Consider the following 22,517-nt stretch of genomic DNA (forward strand, 5'->3'; position numbering starts at 1 on the left):
TACTCAAATATTTTTCTCAATGTAGCACAAATAGAAGACTGAAGTATCTTCCTCGCAGCTGCAATAATTCAAGTGATATTTCACACCCTCAAAATTGCTATCAATAGAAAGTTTTCGTTTCCTATGACAAAGAAGTAATCTGCAAAAACCCTAGGCTCCACAAAGTGAAACAACAACAACAACATCAAATCTGCTTGCCGAGAGTGAAGCCCAGGATGCCTATTTATTCTTTTTCTCCACTTTCTCCAGAAACTTCTAAAACATTATTTTATTAAGTAACTTTATAAAATATTTTATAATTCATGTCACTTTATTAAATTCATTAAATATAAAGTTACCTTTTAATATTTATTTATTTGATAACTTTATAAATAATTAACTTAATACCACTTATTTATTTAATTAAAATAATTAATTAGTCATCCTCATAAAATATTTCTTATTTTGGACAACTTAATTAATTAAATTAATTAAATCAAATTACCTCCAAAACGGGGACATTACATGAAACATCTCCTTCAAATTCAATTAGGCCCATTAAATAACATACTCATTCTCTAAGCAATTTAAATTTGAGAGCATAACTATCCATACTTCTACACAGAGACACATTCCCAATTAAATTGTACTCTTGGCTTCACTTTTTTGTTCTTCAGCCAAAGCACGTCATTATACTAGTGCAGGGCACAGAACAAGTATCTCATAAATGGCAACATTTTTAACTAATTTGTGAATACAATAATAAAGATGCAATTCTAGAAGCACAAGCATAAGGGCTAGTGCAAACAATGCCATGCTACATTAATGCCAACCTATAAGGAATAAAACATCATTTGATAGAAAAACCAATCTGAGAAACCTTACATTAGCAAAGCCAGGGTGATGGTCCATACACATCCACCGAATTGCAACCACCGAACAGAGGAAAACAGGCATCTGCATATTCCAAGCAATCAAAAGAAGAGATAAATGTAATAAATTATTTAGTTCACATCACATAAAGCTAGCTCAAATATTAACTGTTCCAAAAGCTAATAAATGGAATGCTTATATTAATTAAATACAAATCGCTTATATATAACTCGCCAAAAGTGTTTTTGGATGTGACGTGCCTGACAAACTACATATCAGACATATAGAATCATTATATCACTGAGAAGAGATTCAAAGCTCTTTTAGAGAAGAGCTTGAGGTGCTCTTTTTTTGTCTTAAAGAAGGGGATGAATATACTTTGGACTGCTTGATGTTCAACCAAAATTATCACAATGACTTAACATAAAAGCCTTATTGATACAAAAACAAATTGAAAAATTAGTTGGACAGACCAGGGAAGGGATACAAATTTGTATGGCAGTTCCTCAGTTATAGGTAGGCATACGAAAATCAGCAAGAGAGAGAGAGAGAGTACAAATTGGCATTAAAGAAAAATACATCAAAGGTTGCATCATAACCCCCAAAAGCAGGAAGGAAAACATATAATTGATTCACAAACAAGGAATTGATAGAACGAACAATGGGTGAGCAGATGGGAAACAAATTATGGTCATTTATAGGGGAGGGAGCGAGGGAGAGAGAGAGAGAGAGAGAGAGAGAGAGAGAGAGATTGCAAATAGGCATTAAAGAAAAATACATCAAAGGTTGCATCATAACCCCCCAAAAGCAGGAAGGCAACCATATAATTGATTCACAAACCAGGAACAGATACAAGGAACAATGGGTGAGAAAATGGGAAACAAATTGAGGTCATTTGTGGAAAACAAGAAGAGAACAACTCACTCTCATGAAACAAAATGACAGGACTGCACAACTACTACTCCAAGCTATACAAAATATGATCAACAATCATTCTTGACCCAACAAAACCAATGGGAGGGGGTTCTAACTCTAATCATTCTGAAAACAATCAAACACCACTAAAACAAACTCCAAGGATAACTAAACCATCTTTTATACAGAGGAAAGAGCTAGCCACAGATAATAAGATTAATGAATCAATCATAACTAAGAAGATCTTGTTGAACCATATTCAAAACTCATCTCTGAATATCATTCCTTTCACAGAATTTTGTGAAGGATCTAGAATGAATCCAAGAGGAGCAAGGGATCTACCAAACCAAGTCCTACATCACAAAATAAGCAAAATAACCCTTCCAAATTCTTATGGGTCAGGGAAAGTCATTGCTTATGGGTACAAAAATTAGATATATTCCAATCTCTTAACCCTATTATGGAGGAGGATGCCATCAAATTAGCTATTCTACACTTGAGGGGGTTGCTCACAATCAGTGGCACCATGGTTTAATTACACAAGGCCATCAAGACATAACATCCTATGATGATTTAACCAGCAAATTAATTTAGATATTTGACCAAAAACACCCACAGAGGTTTCAGAGAGTTAATTAAGACAAGATGGGATAATGGAGGACTAGGTGACAGAATTTCAAAAGCTCTCTGTCATGGTTCCAAAAATAATCAAGAAGAGACTCACATACATGTTTATTTAAGGACTATGAAAATATATCCAGAGCCTAGTATGGGCCTTTGATCATACTACCCCCAAAGATAAAATCATGCAAGCCCTGTGTCTAAATACCACCAAAACAAAGGAAAGGGGTTACTCAGAAAAAACAAAACCAGAAGGTAAACACTTCTACAGGAAGGACAAGCATAAAAGACCATATATTTCTAGAGATGCCTGATTAGAACTCCAAAGGAAAAACCTATACTAATTTTGTAAGTGAAGATGGGAGCCTGATCATATAATGACATATGTAAGCAACAGGGAAATCAAGAGAAAAAGTTGTGTTTCAAGTGCAAAGAACCATTGGATGTCTGCATATAAATGGCAGTGGGAAAACAAGCTAAGCATACAAAATAGAGGCAGCTTCCAAAGAGGAAACATGGGAAGAAAAGGAGAGCATTTATAAGAGGATAACCTTTAGAAGAGGAGAAAGTGCAACAAGAAAAACAAGAACCCATAGACACTATCTCAAAAGTATCCAAATATTAAACCTTTCGTATCCAAAGCACCCTAAAAGGACAAAAGATAAATCATGATTCATTGACAAAGGACTGGTCACTAGATGGAACATAAAGGCAACGAATTTTAAGGGTTTTAACTTTTAAGGTACCAATGGCTAATGGATCTATTACTAAATGTGCCAAGAAAATTCCACAACTAAAGATCACTTTGTAAAATCAAGCCATCCGAGAAGAATTTCATGTTGTAAAATTATATGTCGATGTCATATTGGTCACCCTATTGTTGGACTCCATAGGGAGAATTTCCCTAGATTTCTAAATTTTGGAATTACATTTAAAACATGATGGACAAGAAGTCCTATGAGGACTATCCAACGGATCACTTAGAACAGTTCCATCCAAGAAGATAGGAATGGGCTGCCCAATGTATGATCCTAGACAAAACCTCTCCCCAAGACAAAAATATTCACATCGGTATTCAACCAATCATAAAAAGACATACGAAAGCATTGGGTGGCATTCCTCAAATCTTCCTACAAAGAGACGCTTTAAGCACGCCATTGAACTGGAGGAAAAGACAAAACCTGTTACTACCACACCATATTGCAATCCACAAAAATATATGAAAGAATTGGAAAATCCATAAAGGAGTTGTTGGAATGAGACATATCAAACCTAGCTCTAGCCCTTTTGCCTCATTTGTTGTGCTAGCAAAATGAAGGATGGTACTCTAAGAATGTGTATTGACAAAAAAAGCGCTTAAAAATAGATCATCAAAATCCGATACCCCATCCCCAAGCTGGTTGAGCTAATCGGCGAACTACATGAAGCAATGCATTTCTCAAAAATTGATCTTTCATCTGGATGTCAACAAATTAGGGTAAGAGATGTCCCTAAAACAACACTTAGATGCCATTTTAGGCACTTTTAATTTCTCATATTATCGTTTGGCCTAACAAATGCTCTTGCCACCAAAGCATGCATGAACCACATTTGCAAGAAGCAACTATGGAAATTTCTCTTGGTCTTCTTTGATGATATTCTAAGCTATAATAAGATTTGGGAGGAGCATTTAAAACACATAGAAGATGTATTGGAAATACTTAAGCAACTCTATTTGTTTGCTAAATTATCGAAGTGCAAATTTTGGCTGGTAGAAATCTTGTATCAGATTAAAGCCATAGAAAGATGGCCAAAACTAAAGACTCGAATGACCCAAAAAAAAATCATGTTGGTGGCCTAATTGACTTAACCAAGAAGAGTTCTTTTGGTTCGAGTGAGAAAGCACAACAAGATTCTGAGAAGTTAACGGAAGTCATTAGCTCAAACCCCATCTTAGCGATTGCAAACTTTTGAACTCCATTTCAGCTAGAACGTGATGCTTTTGGGGAAGGCATTGGATCCATACAAAAGCAAAACAAACACCATATATTCATTGAAAGTCAAAAGTTACAGGAAAATGAAATAGAAGCTATTCCACATATGGCAAAGAAATGCTAGCAATCATGCATGCCTTGGCCAAATTCTAGCAATATTTAGGACATGGGAGATTTGTTATTAGGACCCATCTTAACAGCTTGAACTTCTTCCTAAACCAAAGAGATTGAAATAACAGACAATATAAATTGGTAAGCAAAATGCATGCTTACAACTTTTACGTCAAAGTCACAAGGCAAAAAACAACATTGTAATTGATTCCCTTTCATGCCGGCCACACCTATGCTCCATAACATGTATCTCTGCAAACTAGAAAAATATCGTTATTGTCAAACATGCCAAAAATTCCACAAGCAAGCAAAATCCTAGAGGTAAAACTGTTAAAATGTGAGGTTGATGGTCATTGTTGATATCACCATCTTTCTCTCAACCTCTAATCTCTCGGTGGATGTGCATCGATGGCTTGGTGCATTGATTGGTTGCATATTTATTATCTTTCAACAATAGCTTGTATATCAGGTGATGTGTTATACCATTGGTTGAGCATTAATTATTTTACCATTTTGTGCCTCGGTGGTGGTAGGCATCATTCGCAATGGATCACATTTTGGATCGATCCTTTGTGATGCTTGTGATTTTGATTTTGGTCCCAACTATTCTTTTTCTAGCGTGCTGATCATAACCATTGGCACCGAAGATTGTTGTGGCATGTTAAAGTGCTCAATGATCCTTGTATTGCTCAAGGTAGTGTGTCCTATCTCAAATCTGTTCTAGCTGATAGATTTGTTGCATGCATCCAATATAAATAAAGTATACTTTCAAGTGAGATGTATGCAAGTCCGTGAATTCACGATTGTGGATACATTTCATGTAATCTTGTTGCTTATATGCGAGCTATATGTGATGCAAGTGCAGATTTACCTACTTAAACTGATAAAAGGAGATGCACGGTAGCAGGCTGTAATTGCAGAGGCTCGACAACTATATTTTGTGGTGGTTCTTACTTCATCTTTCATGTATAGGTCATAAGCTCGTTGGTAGTGAGCCTTACTCTATTGGCAGTGAGTCTTATTGTATTCTGGGTAATACCCAACCTAGCAGTGATGCCTACTGTACCCCTTCATTTTGCAATGAGCATTTCAAGCAGTTGGCCTTATTTTACAAAATTGTCGTAATCAGTGTCACCCTAACTAGTGTTTTTCATTTCATGGGAATCAGCTTCTCCATTGTTTTTCCCAGTTTGGGGTTTTTCACGTAAATCTTGGTGTTAATTGTGTTGGTGATTCTGTGTTTTCATGTTTATCTTTGTTGTGTGATTTATTGTGCTTTAACCTACAGATCTTAAGTGGTGCTTAATGATTGTTAAGTATTAATCAACAGATCAAAAAAAATTATAAATGTGTGAGAATAACTGATTCACCTCCCTCTCAATTATTTAGCCTATTTAGCAACTGGTATCAAAGGTCAGTTCCTTGGTGTAAAGCTTAACCTCTTGAGGCAGATCTAATGGCACACAAATTGAATATCCCTATGTTTGATGGATCGGACTACAATTTACGAAAAGATCATATGAATGGCTATATAGTATCAGTTTGAAATTACAAGACTTTGAAGCAGGTGGAGACCATGTATGTGTTCCCTCATAATGGCTTACAGGATACAAATGAATTCAAAGCGTATGAGGAAAATGAAAAGGCAAGGTATGCAATTACTAGTGCTTTATCCAAAGCAGAGCCTGCTAAAGTTATTTTGTTGAAGACTGCCTATGAGGTTTGGGAAAAACTGAAATAAATCTATGAAGGAAATGATAAAGTAAATATTTCTAAGAAGTTGATCAAAGAGACATTATAAAAAATTTAGAATTAAAGATGCTGAAGGTATTAAGAGTTATTTTCAAACAGTTGAGAGTGCAGTGAAAGTCAAGAATCAAAGCAACAACATAACTCACGGAGAATTTATGAAGAAACTCTTGATGACACTACCTGAAAGTTACAATGACAAAGTTCCAGCTATTCAAGAATTCTATGATCCAAAAAAGTTTACCAAGCAAAATTGTTTCACACATTGATAGCAATTGAGCTACAAAAGTAAGGAAAGGAGAAGAGAAGATGTGAAACGGTTTTCAAAGCAACCAAAATTGAAGAATTACCTGGCAATGATGATGAAGAAGAGATTGAAGCGAACTTTGCAAGAAGATTAAAGAAAGGTATCTGCATGTATAAAGGCATGTTACCTCTAAAAAAATTAGATGTGGTAAAGATGGTCACTTGGCTAGATGTCCTGAGAGAGGTCCTAGATAGAAACTAAAAAAAAAAATCAATACAAAGGCTTTATTATATGAATGAAGATGCTAGAATTTCTGGTGATGAATCAGAATGTCAACACTTTATTTTATGTTGAAGAACATGGCGAGGAAGTTAAGAAATCTAAATTGATGTATCTAACATTTGTGCTAAGATTGCTGATATTGAAACTACTTTATATATTAGAAGGAAAAAGAACGACTAGTTGATTGACAGAGGTTGGTCTCATCATACGAATGGAGATAAGAGTAAATTTATTTCACTTAATAAATATGATGTTGGTCCTGCTAGATTTGGTGATGACAAGGTAACATATATTGTTGGATCAATTAATATTGATGGTAGGAATTAATTTTCATGAGAGATGGGTTTGTGCACCACTACTCATGAAACATGGGGTCAAGGAGTTTGTATCAAAAATTACACAGTTGAATCCCGATAGCAATATCACAATTTGACTTGCTGTGGAAAAATATCTCCTACTTATCAATTGATCAGTTTAAGGGGCTTTCTAATGAATGGTTCAAAAGGCACAAAACTTGGTCAAGGTTTTGCAAATGGGGTTACAAAGAGAGTGGTTTTAACCATGGAGGAAGCTCTATAGTTAAGCACACTCAAGCTGGAGTAGTACTAGGATGGGTGACCTCCCGATAAGTCTCAGTGCATCACCTCTATGAGCATCACCTAGATCCAATGCATGTTAAGTGTTCAATTCATTGTCATGGGAGATGGGTTCTATGAACCACTACGCATGAAACATGGGGTCAACGAGTTTGACTCAAAAAACTACAGAGTTGAATCCTGGTAGCATTATCACAATGTGACTTGCTATGGAAAAATATCTCCTACTTATTAGGAATTATACTTACAATATTTATTATGTGAAGGGTTTGTATCATAATCTATTGAGTGTTGGACAGATGTACGAAAAATGGATATGATATTATTTTCCAAAGTGAAGGTTTTGAAACCAATAAGAGATCACAAGCGTTAATTGTGGTTGGCAAGAGAACCGTTGGAAATATGTATCAGTTGGAAGGGGCTATAGAAGGATGTTTGATATCCCAAGCTGATGGCCATTGGCTTTGGCACTGAAGAATTTGTCACATCAATTTTGATAATTTGGTAAAAATAAGTTCAACTAAAGTTGTTAGGGACTTAGAGAAGCTAAGCAAGCCAGACAATGTGATATACAAAGGATGTTAAGAAGGAAAGAAGAGAAAGAAAACATTCAAAGCCAAAGATCACTCATCCATTGGTTTATTGGATCTTGTGTACAACGATATGTGTGGTCCTACCAGGACAAGACATTTTCTATGTGAAAGGTACTTTGTGGTATTAATTAATGTTCATTCTATGTAATGTTCTATTTATTTTCCAACACGCTCTAGCCTATCAAGTATTCATCATAATCTACAATGAGAAGTCGTATGGTAGTCTCAGTGCACAATATGGAGGGTCATATGGTAGTGTTGGAGCAGGCCAAGCGGAGTGTAGGAGGCCGTACGGTGGTAGTTGAAACCCTATGGTAGCAAGACCAGAGAGGCCATACAATTGACTCTAAGAGGTTGTACGGTTAAGGGTTGAGAAGTTGTACGATGACGAGAGGTCGTACGGTGATATGTTAATACAAGGAGTCGTACGGTAATGGTTGGAGTGACCGTATTGTTTGAAAGTGCAGTCCATACAAAGGAGTTTGGGAGATGTACGAACGGGTGCAAAAGTCGTAGCGGACCATCGGGTGATGGATTGAGTTGCGCTTGGGGATGCCAAAACAAAGCGAATGTATTCGCCAAAAATGCCAATTAATGCCAATACAAATATTGGAAATCAATTCCAAATAGATAAATGTATATGCAAACAAAGATGGTGCACAGATTTGCCAAATCCCAACAAGTAATACAAAAACGAAATAGGGTGAGGGTTGAATCCCACCAAAACTTGGACTAGCCAAGTAGGGAAGATCTTTCACTTCCAAAATGGCGAACAATGGAGAATCCCAACTAAAATCCGCAATATAAGAAAATATAATCCAAATCGCATACCAACTACTTCCTACATGTCGTGCTTAAGTACCCTTCAAAGGAACTTCCCGAGGGTTTACAAATATAGCCGACAGCCAAACCTACGGAAACAATAAAATAAAAATGGGTCCAAGATATACTAAATCAATCGGCCCATGAACAGAGGTTTGATTAATTAATTATTTCACGATAGGAACATTATAGTCCTTTCGTCCCAAAATTTGCTTGTCCTCAAGCAAATGCAATGTCGGATGCTGCAAAATGTGTTCACCTTCCCAAGTCAAGTCATCCAACGGCAAGTGTTTCCAACGTACCAAGTATTCCCTCAAGGTGCACTTCCGCAAAGTCTTCTCACGTACATCAATGATCTCAGTCGATTCCAATATGAGCTTCCCTTCTTCATTAAGTGGTGGAAGATATGTAGTTACTGCGATGTTCTAACCCATGGCTTTCTTCAAGCAGGAGACATGGAAGACGTTATGGATACGAATCCCTTTCGGAAGTTCTAGTTCGTAGGCAACTTCACCTATGCGGCAAGCTACACAATAAGGACCATAAAAAGTGGCTTCAATTTTTCTTTCACTTTTGCCTTCAATGAGGATTGCCTGTACGACTGGAGTCTGGATAGACTAGGTCTCCCACTTCAAAATTCCTCTCGATCTAGTATCTGTCGATGTACATCTTTTTTTGATTCTATGCCCTTTGTAAGTTCTCGGTTGCAACCCAAAACTCGGTTGTCACCCAGCACCATGTCGATAAATGAAAGGGGTTCATACCCGTACAGGGCTTTGAAGGGTGCCATCCCAATGGACATGTGATAAGTGGTATTGTAACAGTATTCCCCCAAATGCATCCATTTGACCCATGCCCGTTGTTGTGCTGAAATGTAGTTCCATGGGTAGCCTTCTAGCCACTTGTTAACAATCTTTGTATGTCTATCTATCTAAGGGTGGTAGCTAGTACTTGGCAACAATTCCATTCCTACCAACCAAAACAATTCTTTCCAAAAAATACTGATAAATCGACCATCTCTGTCACTAACAATGTTTCAGGGTAACCCGTGCAGACGAAAAACTTCTCTAAAAAATGAGTTTGCCACCTATGCGGCTTCTGAGGGGATGACGAAGAAGTGTGCATACTTCGTCAGCTGTCCACCACCATAAAGATACAATCCTTCTCATTCACTTTGGGCCCGTTTGGTTCGTGGATATCAATAGGAATTAGAATTGCGAATTCTAAAAAAATCGTAATCCACTGTTTGGGTCGACGAAATAAGAATTGGAATACAAGAAAATTAGAATTTCGTATCCTCATTTATCCCCCAATTCGAGGATTCGGTCTTCCTTCCAAATAGTTGGTATTGGTCCAATACCTGTTTTAATTCCAATTTTGGGAAAAACGAGCATTGTAAATTAATACAAAAGAAACTTTTTTATGTCCAGCAGACCTAATTTTTTTTGGCACTCAAACTTTTTGTCTGCTAAATTATATTGCCATTTGCACTCCATTTTATCTCTGCCAAACGTTTTGCTCTCCATTTTCTCCAGTTAAAAATTTGTTCTCATGGATTCCTCTGCTACATTGGCGATGCAATGCCGCACTAATTTGGCTGTGGTATATACGGTAGAGCCTCGGAAATGCTCATACTTTTGCCTTTTTGCTTTGTAAACATATTGCAACATAAGTTTTTGAAGACCTTGCTAAAGATTTGTCATCAGTAGCTTATTAGTGTCATCACATGGCTGGCATGATATTTCTTGGTGTATAATCTTTGGTTTTGGATTCATTTTTGTCTTATTTATGCTACATTTATCTGGATTATGTGCTTGTGATTTCGAGGATTTGGTACGAGAGAATAAATCCTACTAGAGGATGCTCTAAAAAGGGGTGGATATTGTTATTCTAGTTAAAATTCATTCGATCTTTGTACGGCGTTATGAAGTTCAAGTGAGAGGGAGATCAGTGATAACGGCAGAGCGGGCGTCGCTTGAGACAGCAAGGCTTATTCTAGTCGATATTCCAATTCCAAAAATGTGCAAACAAACGGTGAAAATGTGCATTCTCATAATGAATTCTTGGTGAACCAAACGGTCCCAAATCAAATCCTCAAAACAATAATCTGGATTTCAAGTTCCAGAATCCCAAATCAAGGTTTTGGAATGCCAATTCTCGAATTATATTCTAGCAACCAAACGGGCCCAAAGGGAAGTTAGGAAGCTTGGTGATGAAGTCCATAGAGATGCTTTCCCACTTCCATTCTGGTATAGGTAAGGGTTGTAGTAACCCAACAGGTAAAGTGTGTTCAGATTTGTAACCCAACTGCACATTCCCGTATCACTCCAATACATCTCCCTTAAGTCCCTTCCATGGGAACCTCTCCTGAGTTGTCTATAGGTTTTGAGAAACCCTGGGTGTCCGGCCAAAGGTGAGTCATGTATTTCCTTTAGAATTTTCAGCTTCAATTTGGATTCAGGTACCAAGTATATCCAATCCTTATAGTAAATGATGTCATCCTCCACCTTATATCAATCATCCTCAGTGTCGCTGTCCATTAGCTTACATACAAATGTGTTTTTGGAATATTCCACCAATAAGTGTGCTTTTCAATCAGCTGAGATCTAAGATGGTAAACAAATGGCAAGTTTTCTTTACAGGGCATCTGCAACCACATTGTTCTACCCCTTCACATATTCAATGTCAAAATCAAAAGCCTAAATCTTACCCATTTTTGTTGCTTTTAGTTTAAATCTAGTTGCTCGAAAAAATATCGCAAACTATTTTGATTGGTACGAACGACAAACTTGGCGCTTACCAGATACTGTCGGAATTTGGTTAGTGCGTGCACGATGGCCAACATCTTTTTGTCATAAATAGAATATAGACGCTCCACTTTCGTAAGCTTTCGACTCTCATAGGCTATAAGGTATCTATTTTGCATTAATACTGCACCAATTCCCTCTCCAAATGCATCACTCTAGAATGAATGGTTCTGTGAAATTGGGTAAGGTGAGAACCGAACAAGTGCCCATTGCTTCTTTTAACTTATCAAAAGTGTGTTGCGCTCTTTCATTCCACTGAAAGGAACCTTTCTTAGTTAGATCTCTTAATGGTGCGTTGAGCGAAGAGAAAACGTTTACAAACCTTCGGTAGTAACTGCACAAACCTAAGAACCCTCACAATTCAGAGAGCAATTTTGGTGGGGGCCAATCCAAGATAGCTTGAATCTTCTCTTGGTGGACCTACACTCCATATTTGTTGACAATGTGCTCTAGGTATAATATTTCTGTCATTCTAAATTCACACTTGGATTGCTTGGAGAACAAGGATTGAGCCTTCATGATCCTTAGGACTTCATTTAAGTGTTTCAGGTGTTCTTCCCTAGTTTTGTTGTAAATAAGGATATCATCAAAGAATACCACCAAGTACTTATGCAGTCGATTCATTAATGGAGATGTTGATTAGAGAGGTAATACTAATGGGGATGCTGAAAAATCAAGAATTGTCCTCAATGTATTTTTGATAGTTTCTATCAATTATCTAGAGACATCACCAAGTCTTCATGAGATGATAGCGATTTATTTGCTAGTTGGCAATTTTATATTTGTGCACACTTCAGTTGTCAATGATTTCTATGTTTGGTCTACTATAAATTTTTCAAATTTTGTTCAGCCCCTAGAAGTTAGTGAGTTGTAGGTTGATTACTGCAGATATATCACCTTGAGGCACACACCTTATGAGATGACTACCCTTCCAGTGCAGGGGCACAGTGACAGCAGTATAGCTGGTCCGATTTATGACAGCGATACGTGATGGACTTACGAGTTAAACTTCATGCATTTTCTTGGTTTTGGGTGGGTGATCTATTCGTTCAGTTGGCTAATAGGTTGTTAGACACTCATTACTCCTACAATCATGTTGATGGGATGCTATGGGATCCAGATGTTGACCGGATATATACATGGCATTTTGAGGATTTTGCTATGATATTGCAAAGTTTGAGATTTGATGCAGTTAAGATCAGAATCGTGCAAGCTACAAATGCATTTGTACTTCACAAATTGACATGGGATCCTAGTATTGGATTTTGGACTCGTGAGAGGGCAAGCAATCTCAAGGAGGGAGGACTGTAATGTCCCCTTTATGGGACATTGAGAAAAGTAAGATCAAACACATAAAATTAAATTTGGTTTTTGGGAGCTTAATGTAGAATTAAAAAAGGGCTAATTTAATACTATTTAAGGGAGCTAAAAGGTGACAAAAGGGGAATAAGACGAAAGACCTGAGAGAAGTTGAAGAGTCACATTGTTTGAGCTTTAAAAGAAGGAAGCTAGTTCACTTTCAGCAGGTTTTATTTTATCATTTTGAATTTATACTTTGAGTTTCTCTTGGAGAAACATTGAATGAGCTTTCAGCTTTCTGATTAGAGCCTAAGGCCGAAAACCTTCAGACTCAGTTCGTCAGATTGAACACCAACCCAGTTTAACATTGGTGGTGAGTTCATTTCCGAGCTAACATTGGAGTTACAGGTTCTTTGCTACGTGCTTCCAATCTAACCGCAATACCGTTTTTAAGATTGGACATTTGGGGATTGATATTGTATTGCTGTTGTATAATGCAATAACGTATGCTGAAGATTTTACATAAGTTTTTGTTGTACATGTTATTGTATTGTTGTTTAATAATGCAACAGAAATTTCTGAGGCTTTCTATATGAGCAATTGTTGTTTATTTGCTGCTCAAATCTGGAAATTTATTGCATAAGCAATCTGGTTATATTCTGAAATTTGTTTTTGAGACAAGTTTGGGAAAAAATCCATCCGGGATATTACAGTTTATGACGGGGCATGAATGCAAGGCACAAAGACTTCCATCTTTATGTCTTAACTTTTACAAAGACAGAATGCATGAACCTAAACTCATCATGCAAGTTTCCAACAAGTCAAAAGAGGATTGGTGTTTCTACCTAACTGAGCCCATTGCTTATAACAAATATTCCAATGGTGAGTTTCTCTATTCCTGCATTTCCTTTGCATTTCTGCCTTTCTAAATTTCATCTGAGAGAATGAAAGTATGCCTTAAGCTCTTTACTAGTCAAGCAAGCTAAGATTTTTTGTGAGAACATAATGAAGTATAGTTTTTAGCTGGATTGGAGGACTAGTTTGTTTCTATCGGAGATAGAAGCTTCACCCCTGGGTTGGATTGTTTGTTCAACCTCCTTCCTCCAATAGAATGGTAGCTGATTGATTCAATCAATCTGTTGGCAAACAGATTGTTTTTTTGATTTAACTCATAAATGCCCAAATTTTGTGAACAACATCTGATTACAACAGTTGGGAAGTTGTTATTAAATGACTAACTCCCCTCCGAATTCTTAGGTACAGCGCCCTATTGCATTTATGCTAAGTTGCCAATTCGGGTTCGGGGACGGGTTCGGGTTTGGGGTTCGGTTCATGGGTTCGGGCAATTTTTTTTTTCCACATTTGGGTTCGTGAGGATACACACACACACAAAAGAGAAACATGCATAGTTGCAAAACAAAATCATTTCACAATATGAACAATTGTTGCTTGATCATTGATCAATGCCAAATGCCAAAGGGTTTTGGGTCCCTTCAAAACATGATTTTACCTGAATCTAAAAACATTAAATACTCGCTCATTAATCTATCTTCATGATTGTAAAGAAAATTATACATCGAATTACTAAATTGCAAAACATAGACTAGTTCATCAAATAATACATTGAATTACTAAATTGCAAAACAAAGACTAGTTCATCAAATAATAAAGTTTGAAAGTTTGAAACATGATGATAGATTACAAGTGTTTAGTAGATTATCAATAATCATAGTATCAAATGCCCTTCAAGGGTCAATTGGATCATCATAAAATGAGAGATCAATGGCTTCATCCCCAACTGCAACTATATCTAGAGCTTCATCATTGGAACCCAAACTGGTTCCACTAGTCCCATATGCTGCTATATCATCGTCCTCCTCCTTGACATAAGGGATTAGATGAGTGAAATGTTTTTTATTAAGTTCCTTTGAGAGTTACAAAAGAAACAATTTAAAAAACACTCTTTAAAGTTGTTTTTAGCCCCAGGTTCACTGTGGGTTCATCTGGGTTCGCTCTAGCAAGGTCCCAGACAAATCCACAGTCAAAACTAAGGACCTTGCCCGGACCCGCAGCGAACCCGGGGGTGAATCCGGACCCGTGCGGACCCGGACCCGAATCCGGGCAGCAAGGGACGAATCCGGCAACTTAGTATTTATGATTTGCAATGAATTATGTTTGCTTTTAATTCTAAGATGGGGCATGTTCTTAACCCAAGAACAGAAAAGGTGAAACAAGCTAGGCCTAAACAGGAACTATCTTAGGCAAGAGTTGGAAATTTAAGATTAGTTAAGTCTATGGATTCACACATCTTATGAACCTGCAAAGCTTAACAACTCAACAATGTATGCTATCTAAAACTAAACTGATATTAGTAAGAAACTAACTCCGGAGACGAAAAAGACTGACTTAAAGAAAGCATGGAAAGAGATTTCTCTTAAACTTATGATAACAACACTATTATCTTCAGTTTACTGTTTCGAAACAGGGGAATGAAACTCTATTAATTCCTTGATTCAATTCAGACGAAAGAGAAAACATAAAACTAACATAGAAAAAAGGGAACACAAAATAATTGACACAAAATACCATTCAATTGTCTATGCAACATCAACTATTTCACCCCAAAAATTAGCCGACCTTTCATTAATCCTTCAATTTAGTACATATACGATTTTGAGATGACCGTTACAAAAGGGGACTCAAATCGGTTCATCTCCTCAAAGACTCAAATCGGTTCATCTCCTCAAAATTGACAAATGGCAAGGAGCCAATTTGTCCATTACAATCATCACATCAAAATATGAAAGGGCGGGATATGAATCACTTTGCCTTCTTTCCCTTTTTTGACTTTGCCTTATAGGCCTTGGCGGCGACAATGAATGGAATCAATTCTTCATGTCTATGAACATGTACATTAGTGTATCTCAGGAGCCACTTGGAATGCTCTTTGACTAAATCTTTGACAACATTTAACCGCTCTTGTATCTCCTCCATAGCCACATGTACACACCCGCCAAGTTTTTGGAGTTTGGAAACTCTGTTCCAATGATTGGAAGATATCTCCGTCAAGCCATCTATATAACTGGTGAAGTTCTTTTGCATGATGGCCACTCCAATGATCCCCTTTCCTTGTCCAATAGTTTGGGAATCTATATGTAGACCATTTAAGAGTTCATAGTCTCTGTCTTGATCCTTTTTCACTTGGCTTTTGTTTCTTTAAGTCGTTCCTCTACCGCCAGGATCATTTTAGACTTGAACTGCATGCTCTGGAGCCACTCAAATAGAGGCTCATCTCCCCTCGGCAGAATCTTTGCTTCCACAGCCTCCTTAGCCTTCATATCGATAATCATCTTCAGCAAAGAAATACATTCTTCACTCTTAACTTTCTCTGCTGCTAGGGTGGCTCGATTGGCTGAAATATTGTCCTTCTATGTTTCGAGCCTTAGTATTGCATTGTCGATCTACTCTATAATGGCAAGTCCTTCTATCTTGAGTTTCCCACTCCACTCCTACCAATCTAACCGAAATGTTTGTCTTCTTGTAGCTAAGAGATGAGTGCTTTTATGAACATCAATAGCAGTGGGATCACTAGTAATTGACATTCCAGAAATGCTTGCCAACAGGGTGACTAACTGCCTAATAAAGCCATGGAGTTCATGAATTTTTGCCTTCATTCTGACTTTTGATAATTTAAGGCTTTCAAGTTGTCCCTCTATCACATCATTTGTTGACTTCCATAGGCCAACCTTGGTGTCATGTGTGACTTTCCCAAGATCCACAGAATGCAGGGCAAAATCATCCGCAGACATATCTTCGATTCTTCCCTCTTTAGTGGGTTTGGCAATTTCCATCATCAGATGCCCTGTGTCTGGGTCTTGTCCAAGAATTGACAAGGTCTTCTGCTTTTTGACTTTGCTCAGCGCTGATCCAAAGTGGATAGCCAGAGATAAAGTATCTTTATTAGGAACTCCTTCCTCTTTCCTCTTCCTTTTTCTATCTAAGGTGTCCTCCAGCCATGACTCTGTGCCGATCACCTTGGATGCAGTCCCAAGTGTATCTATACTAAACATCTTTCTCTTGATCGGGGTCATTGTTTTTGTGGCCAAACAGAAAGGATTCTTAGGGGCCTATGAAATGAGCTTTGAAGATTTTGGGCCTTTCTCTGCTTTCGTAGTCTTCTTTGCCGCTTCATCGGACTCAGTAGACTCACTCTCACTGCTTCCACCATCTCCAAGATCTACTTGTGCTTGGGGACTACTTGGAAGGAGTGGTGTTGCACTCACAAATGGGATCAAACTGCTATGGGGTAAGAGAGCAAGTGTGACTGCACCATCTTTTAATTCCTCCGCCCTCTTCTTCTCGGCTTCTGATGGAGTTCCAATTATAGGTAGAGAGTCGTCCTGACAAGTTCTGGTCAAGGCAATGCTTTTATCAGGAAGTTGATCGCCTCCATCTGATGGTTGTGGCCCTTGAGTAATAGATAATGTTGCACTTGATGTACCGCCTTGGGAAGAAGAAGCCGCTACAACTTTTGGAGAAGCTTGAGCGGATGTGCCTTTGCTCCGACTCCCAGCTGTGGTCCATTCGACCCATTTTTCGGTCCTCTTATAGATTCAAGCCATCATTCTATCTAGCTCTTCCCCAGTGTCTTCATAAGGTTCTGAGCTTATTGGAGTGCCTTTGAGCTTTGTCAGGTAAGTGTTGCTATACATGTTCTGGCCATCATTCTCTATTCCTTTTACATCAATGTTGACTTTGTACATTTTCACCTAATCGACCATTAATCTGGCTAAGGTTCAGTCACAGTTCTCGTACTCATTCTTGCAATCAGCCCAGTAATCCTCAATGGTGGCAATGTGCTTAATTAAACTTCCAATTTGCAAAACATCCCTTGCATACCCATTCGGGTCGAACATGGGTCTCAGGACTTCATACATGTCCAACTTACACTTCATCTTGAATACCTTCAACATGTTCTTGGCATTAGAGCGGGTGTCCCAGCTGAAAGCCCCCACCTTCATGGGGAATTCGTACCCCTTCTTCTTCAAGCTCCCGCTCAACACGTTCACTTCAATGGCCTGCCACACGAGCATGTTACTGGGATATCTTGGTAGCTTCAAGGAGAAACCATCAAAAGCTGCAAGACGCAAATAAGAAAAGGATGAGAATTGGATGAAATTACTCCCAAACTGGGTAATGGCTGCCATGGCTTCAGGACTGAATCTCCTTTTTGGACATCCCTATAGTTCCCTGCAAATCCTCATAGTGAATGCATCATTAACTTTCACATGCTCTGCATAGCTAATTTCCAACTGTAGGCATGGATAAAACTCAGGAAAATTCTCCACTCTTGGGAGGTCTGGCCATAGTTGCAATGAGGCGAACATATAGATGAGGAAAGAGGACATATAGAATGTATTGTAAAATTTTGCAGCACGTAGAGCATTAGACAGAATTTCGCTTACCTCATAGGCCCAATCAATATATTGGGTGTAAATGACTTGTACTAAAAAGAAATACTGCTCAATGAAATTCAAAGCTTCTACCTCACCTTTCAATCTATGCAGGAGGACTAGTATATCAATAATCTCTGGTTTGAGGTTGGTCCCAAACAAGGTCTAAGGAACTTTACTCTTAGCAAACCGTGGTTTCTGGAACCATGTCTGCATGATTTCTTTCCTCCAGATCATCTTCTTTGTGGAGAACTCGAAAACGGCTCCTCCATAGGTCAAGTTTGAGAATTCTTCCTGTTCCGGTACTCGAAGGCAATTCACCACAATTTGCCTATCAATTGAAATCAACACTATGTCATCAGGTAGCACAATTTGCCTTGTCTCCGGGTTGTAATGATGTATACATTCGTAGATTAACTCCAAGGCCTAAACTACAATCGGAAAACTAGCTGCCTCGACCAATCCACATCCTCGGAGTTTCTCAGTAATGGGGTGAATCTGCTCAAACTTCACTCTCTTTTGAAAATCCTCCATGTTGTAGAAACGAAGAGAGGTGTCTGTGAAATTCTGCAACTGGGATTTGATTCCAGTCAACCTGTCAAAACCCGCAAATCTGGTTGCCATGACTTCAAGAGTGAGATTTGAATTGAGAAAGGAATGGTTAATGCAAAAGTTACTGGCTTTTTCAAAAGTTATGCACATAAAGAGAATAGCAATTCAAAGAAAGAGCGGTAGTTTGTTCAATTGTTTATATTCCCATATATATGGGAGCCTCGATCCATCCATTGATCTTCAGATTTCGCACCACACAAATGAATTGAAGGAGATACCCATTGAAATAGTGAATGCGAGGGTGTAACGGGCATCTAGGGGTCTTTTCACTATTCCGTTGGGTTCAACGGTAACTTTCTATATATCTACAACTTACTTTCCCGTTTTCCTTTAAGTTTCGGGAACGTACCATTACAGTACTCCGTAGGAGAATGTCCACTAAGTCGGATCCTGATCATTATCTCTTTTCAATAATGGTTAGGTTCTCTTCATTATCATTCCAAGATATTCTACACCCAAATTATGAATCTAACTTGATCATTAGCTTGATTTTCTTTCGAATTCGAGAAACTGTCTTCATGGGTTGAAAACCCACCGAGGAGAAGACAATTTTTGTTTCTCCACCAATGTTTCCTTTCTTAGTTGAACTTTAACAATTGCCAATCTTGAAATCGGAAATGTTTAAATGAGGTGCGAAGACCTTGTCAAAGACCACTTATCGTTCCTTTTCATTCTAAATTGCCTTTTCGGAAAACCAACCTCATGGGTTGAAAACCTACTAAGAAGAAGTCAGTTCTAAGTTAACCATTGGGGACGATTATAAGGGCTATGACGAATTTGAACCATTTTTCGAAGTCATAATCGCACAAGAAACATTCATTCACTGCGGGATGCCTTGTTGATCGTATGTGTCTTTCACGGAAAATCATTCTCATGGGTAGAAAACCCGCCAAGGAGAAGACAATTTCCAAATTTCCACAAGCATCAGCTTTTCAACTGGTGAAAGGCCGTAAACAGGTATAACTCGTAGTTGATCATTGAATGAGTAACATGAATCTCCATCAAACTCAGCACTAACCTACCCATAAGATCACTTGACAAAATGGAAAACCACCCGGCTAGGAATGACGAGAAGAAGAAAAGGGAAAATCCGATGGAGACTTGTCTAACCTAAAAGGGCTTAGACCTAGACTCAAACAAAACCAAGAATTCACTCCTCCCATTAAAACACAAATGTCCACTTTTGCTAATCGGTAGAGAACGAAAAGTGGGGCAACACAAACCTTATTCAAATTGAGGAGGCCTCCCTGCCATGAAAATAGCTTATTCTAAAGCATCTTCACTTTAATTTCATATAGTGAATAAGAATGCATCATTAAATGTACTTTCAAATTCAATTAAGTTATTAGAATTCATTACCACCTCTACAGTTAAGCAAGGGTGATATAAATAGTCATTCTAAATAAAGACAGTCTGCTTTATTTTGGAAGATTACATGGTCATGTGACTTTTCTTTGTTGTTTAACAAAATAATTATGTTAAAAATGTTGAGTGTGAATTTTCTTAAAATATCTTGCTATTGCTAAATGTTACATAACGAGCTAATTCAAATTTAGTTCAATGGTCAAATACCTGAATAGCAGGGGTCGCAAAAACCCACAAAAAGGTTGGACATCCAATAGCTCGCCTTTGACGTCTAAAAAGCGCAAATTGCTTAAGAAAATCTGATCCAGGCACTTGTAGAAATGGTTCCACTGAAATCACATAGAAAATATGAATACGTAGGAAAAGGGTAGACCAAAGAGATACCATGATATTTGTAACTAGTTTATGCAAACATAAAATGTTCAAATAACTGGAAATGGAAATATAAGAATGTATTCAAAAAGCAAAACCAAACGAAAAGAATATAACAATTAAAAGCACTTTTATATCTTAGACTTTAATTTCTACAACCCAAAAGAGCAGAAGAAAAAGCTAGAAACAAGTAATTTATACCAAATCAATGTTTGACTTAAAATCAGCAAGTGAGTTGGAACATCTAGAATCGATCTTATGGTTTTAGACCTCAAATCCAAAATGAACATTGAACCCAGACAACATATATGATCTTAGTGTATTGCCTAATGATATTGCTTCGATTTATGTTCTATCTATACCATAGTAACAAGAATTGCCCAAAAATCGCAGAGATAGCCAGTTTGGCGATTCAATTTGGGCTTCACAATTTTTTTTGAATCATTGAACCAAATTGGTGATTTCATCGCCATGAATCGCCGATTCAGCGAGTCATCCAAAAACCACCAAAATTTGTTAATGTTTGGTAGCTTCAGTTGGATATATATATATATATTTATAAAATTAATTAAATTATCATTTGTTATTATATTAATTAAACAATAATGGATAGACATGTCTCCCCATGTCTCTTCCTTAATATAAATGAGAGTGATATTGCTGCCATTGGAAAACATATACCTTACAAGCAATGCAATTACATCTGCAAGCAATCCTCATTTCTCAACATGGTATCAAAGCCTTACTTGCACATGTAAATCAAATAAAAACAAAGCTTGGAAGGAAGATATCAATGAAGAATTAGAACAGAAATAAAGGTTAATTCCTGCCAATGAGAATAGCAATAGAAAGCATCTTGGCATTCACAACGAATGAAATTAAGACAAAGAGTCAGGTGCATGCAACTGCAGTTTGAAAGGGGAGACATTACACATTACCGAAGGAAGGTTAATATTATATTTGGAAATGCAAAAGATATCTCGACTTTAGGATTCATAGTTGGAAAGCAATATTACATGAATTTACCTTAATATTTAGACTGAGATATCGTGATCAGGATAGCCGCGGATGTAAATAATTCATGGAATAGAAGAGCTTCGTGGAATCTTAAAACCCTATTTAGGGTTAGCAATTGAAATGAGGCAAACTCCTTGTTGATAGAGAGTCTCAAGAGAGGCTTATGGGCTCCCGAGGAAGACGATCTTCTTGCACAGTACATACAAAAACATAGGAAATCAACTAGAGCATCCACCTTGGATATAGATGGGACAAGGAACACTGGTCACGAGGGAAGTACATGTATAGACAAGCACATTCCATAAGGTAACACTTGCAAAAGGAGAGTTAAATTTTTATTTTTATTTGTAAATGTCGACATTCCATTGGCTGACACATTAATGCATTTCATAAAATATCATTGGTCAAACATTATGAGAGGGTGTCAACGAAAATCACATAGCGGGCATAACAACTAGAAGGTTGCAAGCATAGTAAAATGTGGCTGGGCATTGAACAAATCACCCACCAATACTTACATTGAATATTGGAATCGAATTTCTAATTTTCTTATAATTAAAATACAATAATATATTGTTGAGAATAATTATTAAAAGTGTTTTTTATTATAAGATTTATTTGTCTTGATCTTTTCCCTAGAGAATAGTCTGTTAGGATTAAACCACGAACAAAAATAACAATTGCATGCAAATATAAACAATATCAAAAAATAATAGATCACACAGAAGAGAACAGAAGACATCAAGATTTAACGTGGTTTACCCAATCCCTGCGCTATGTCCACCAAACAACAAGTCCGATATTATTACGATCTAGTGATTACAACCTGAT

General features: G+C 37.5%; 1 protein-coding gene across 3 annotated transcripts in view; it reads right to left on the reverse strand.

Moving 5' to 3' along the window:
* Positions 1 to 22,517, reverse strand: part of LOC149540847 (ALBINO3-like protein 2, chloroplastic) — a 288,924-nt gene that overhangs the window by 250,512 nt on the left and 15,895 nt on the right. For all 3 annotated transcript variants that reach the window (XM_089801913.1, XM_089801912.1, XM_089801911.1), the window contains exons 3-4: positions 20,505 to 20,626; positions 865 to 936 (exon numbers count right to left, since the gene is read on the reverse strand). In XM_089801913.1, coding sequence (XP_089658039.1) covers positions 865 to 936; positions 20,505 to 20,626 — 194 coding nt within the window. The remainder of the gene's footprint in view (positions 1 to 864; positions 937 to 20,504; positions 20,627 to 22,517) is intronic.

The sequence above is a fragment of the Cupressus sempervirens genome, chromosome 9 (genome assembly GCF_028749045.1).
Source record: "Cupressus sempervirens isolate cs-2001-9-10 chromosome 9, ASM2874904v1, whole genome shotgun sequence".
NCBI lineage: Eukaryota > Viridiplantae > Streptophyta > Pinopsida > Cupressales > Cupressaceae > Cupressus > Cupressus sempervirens.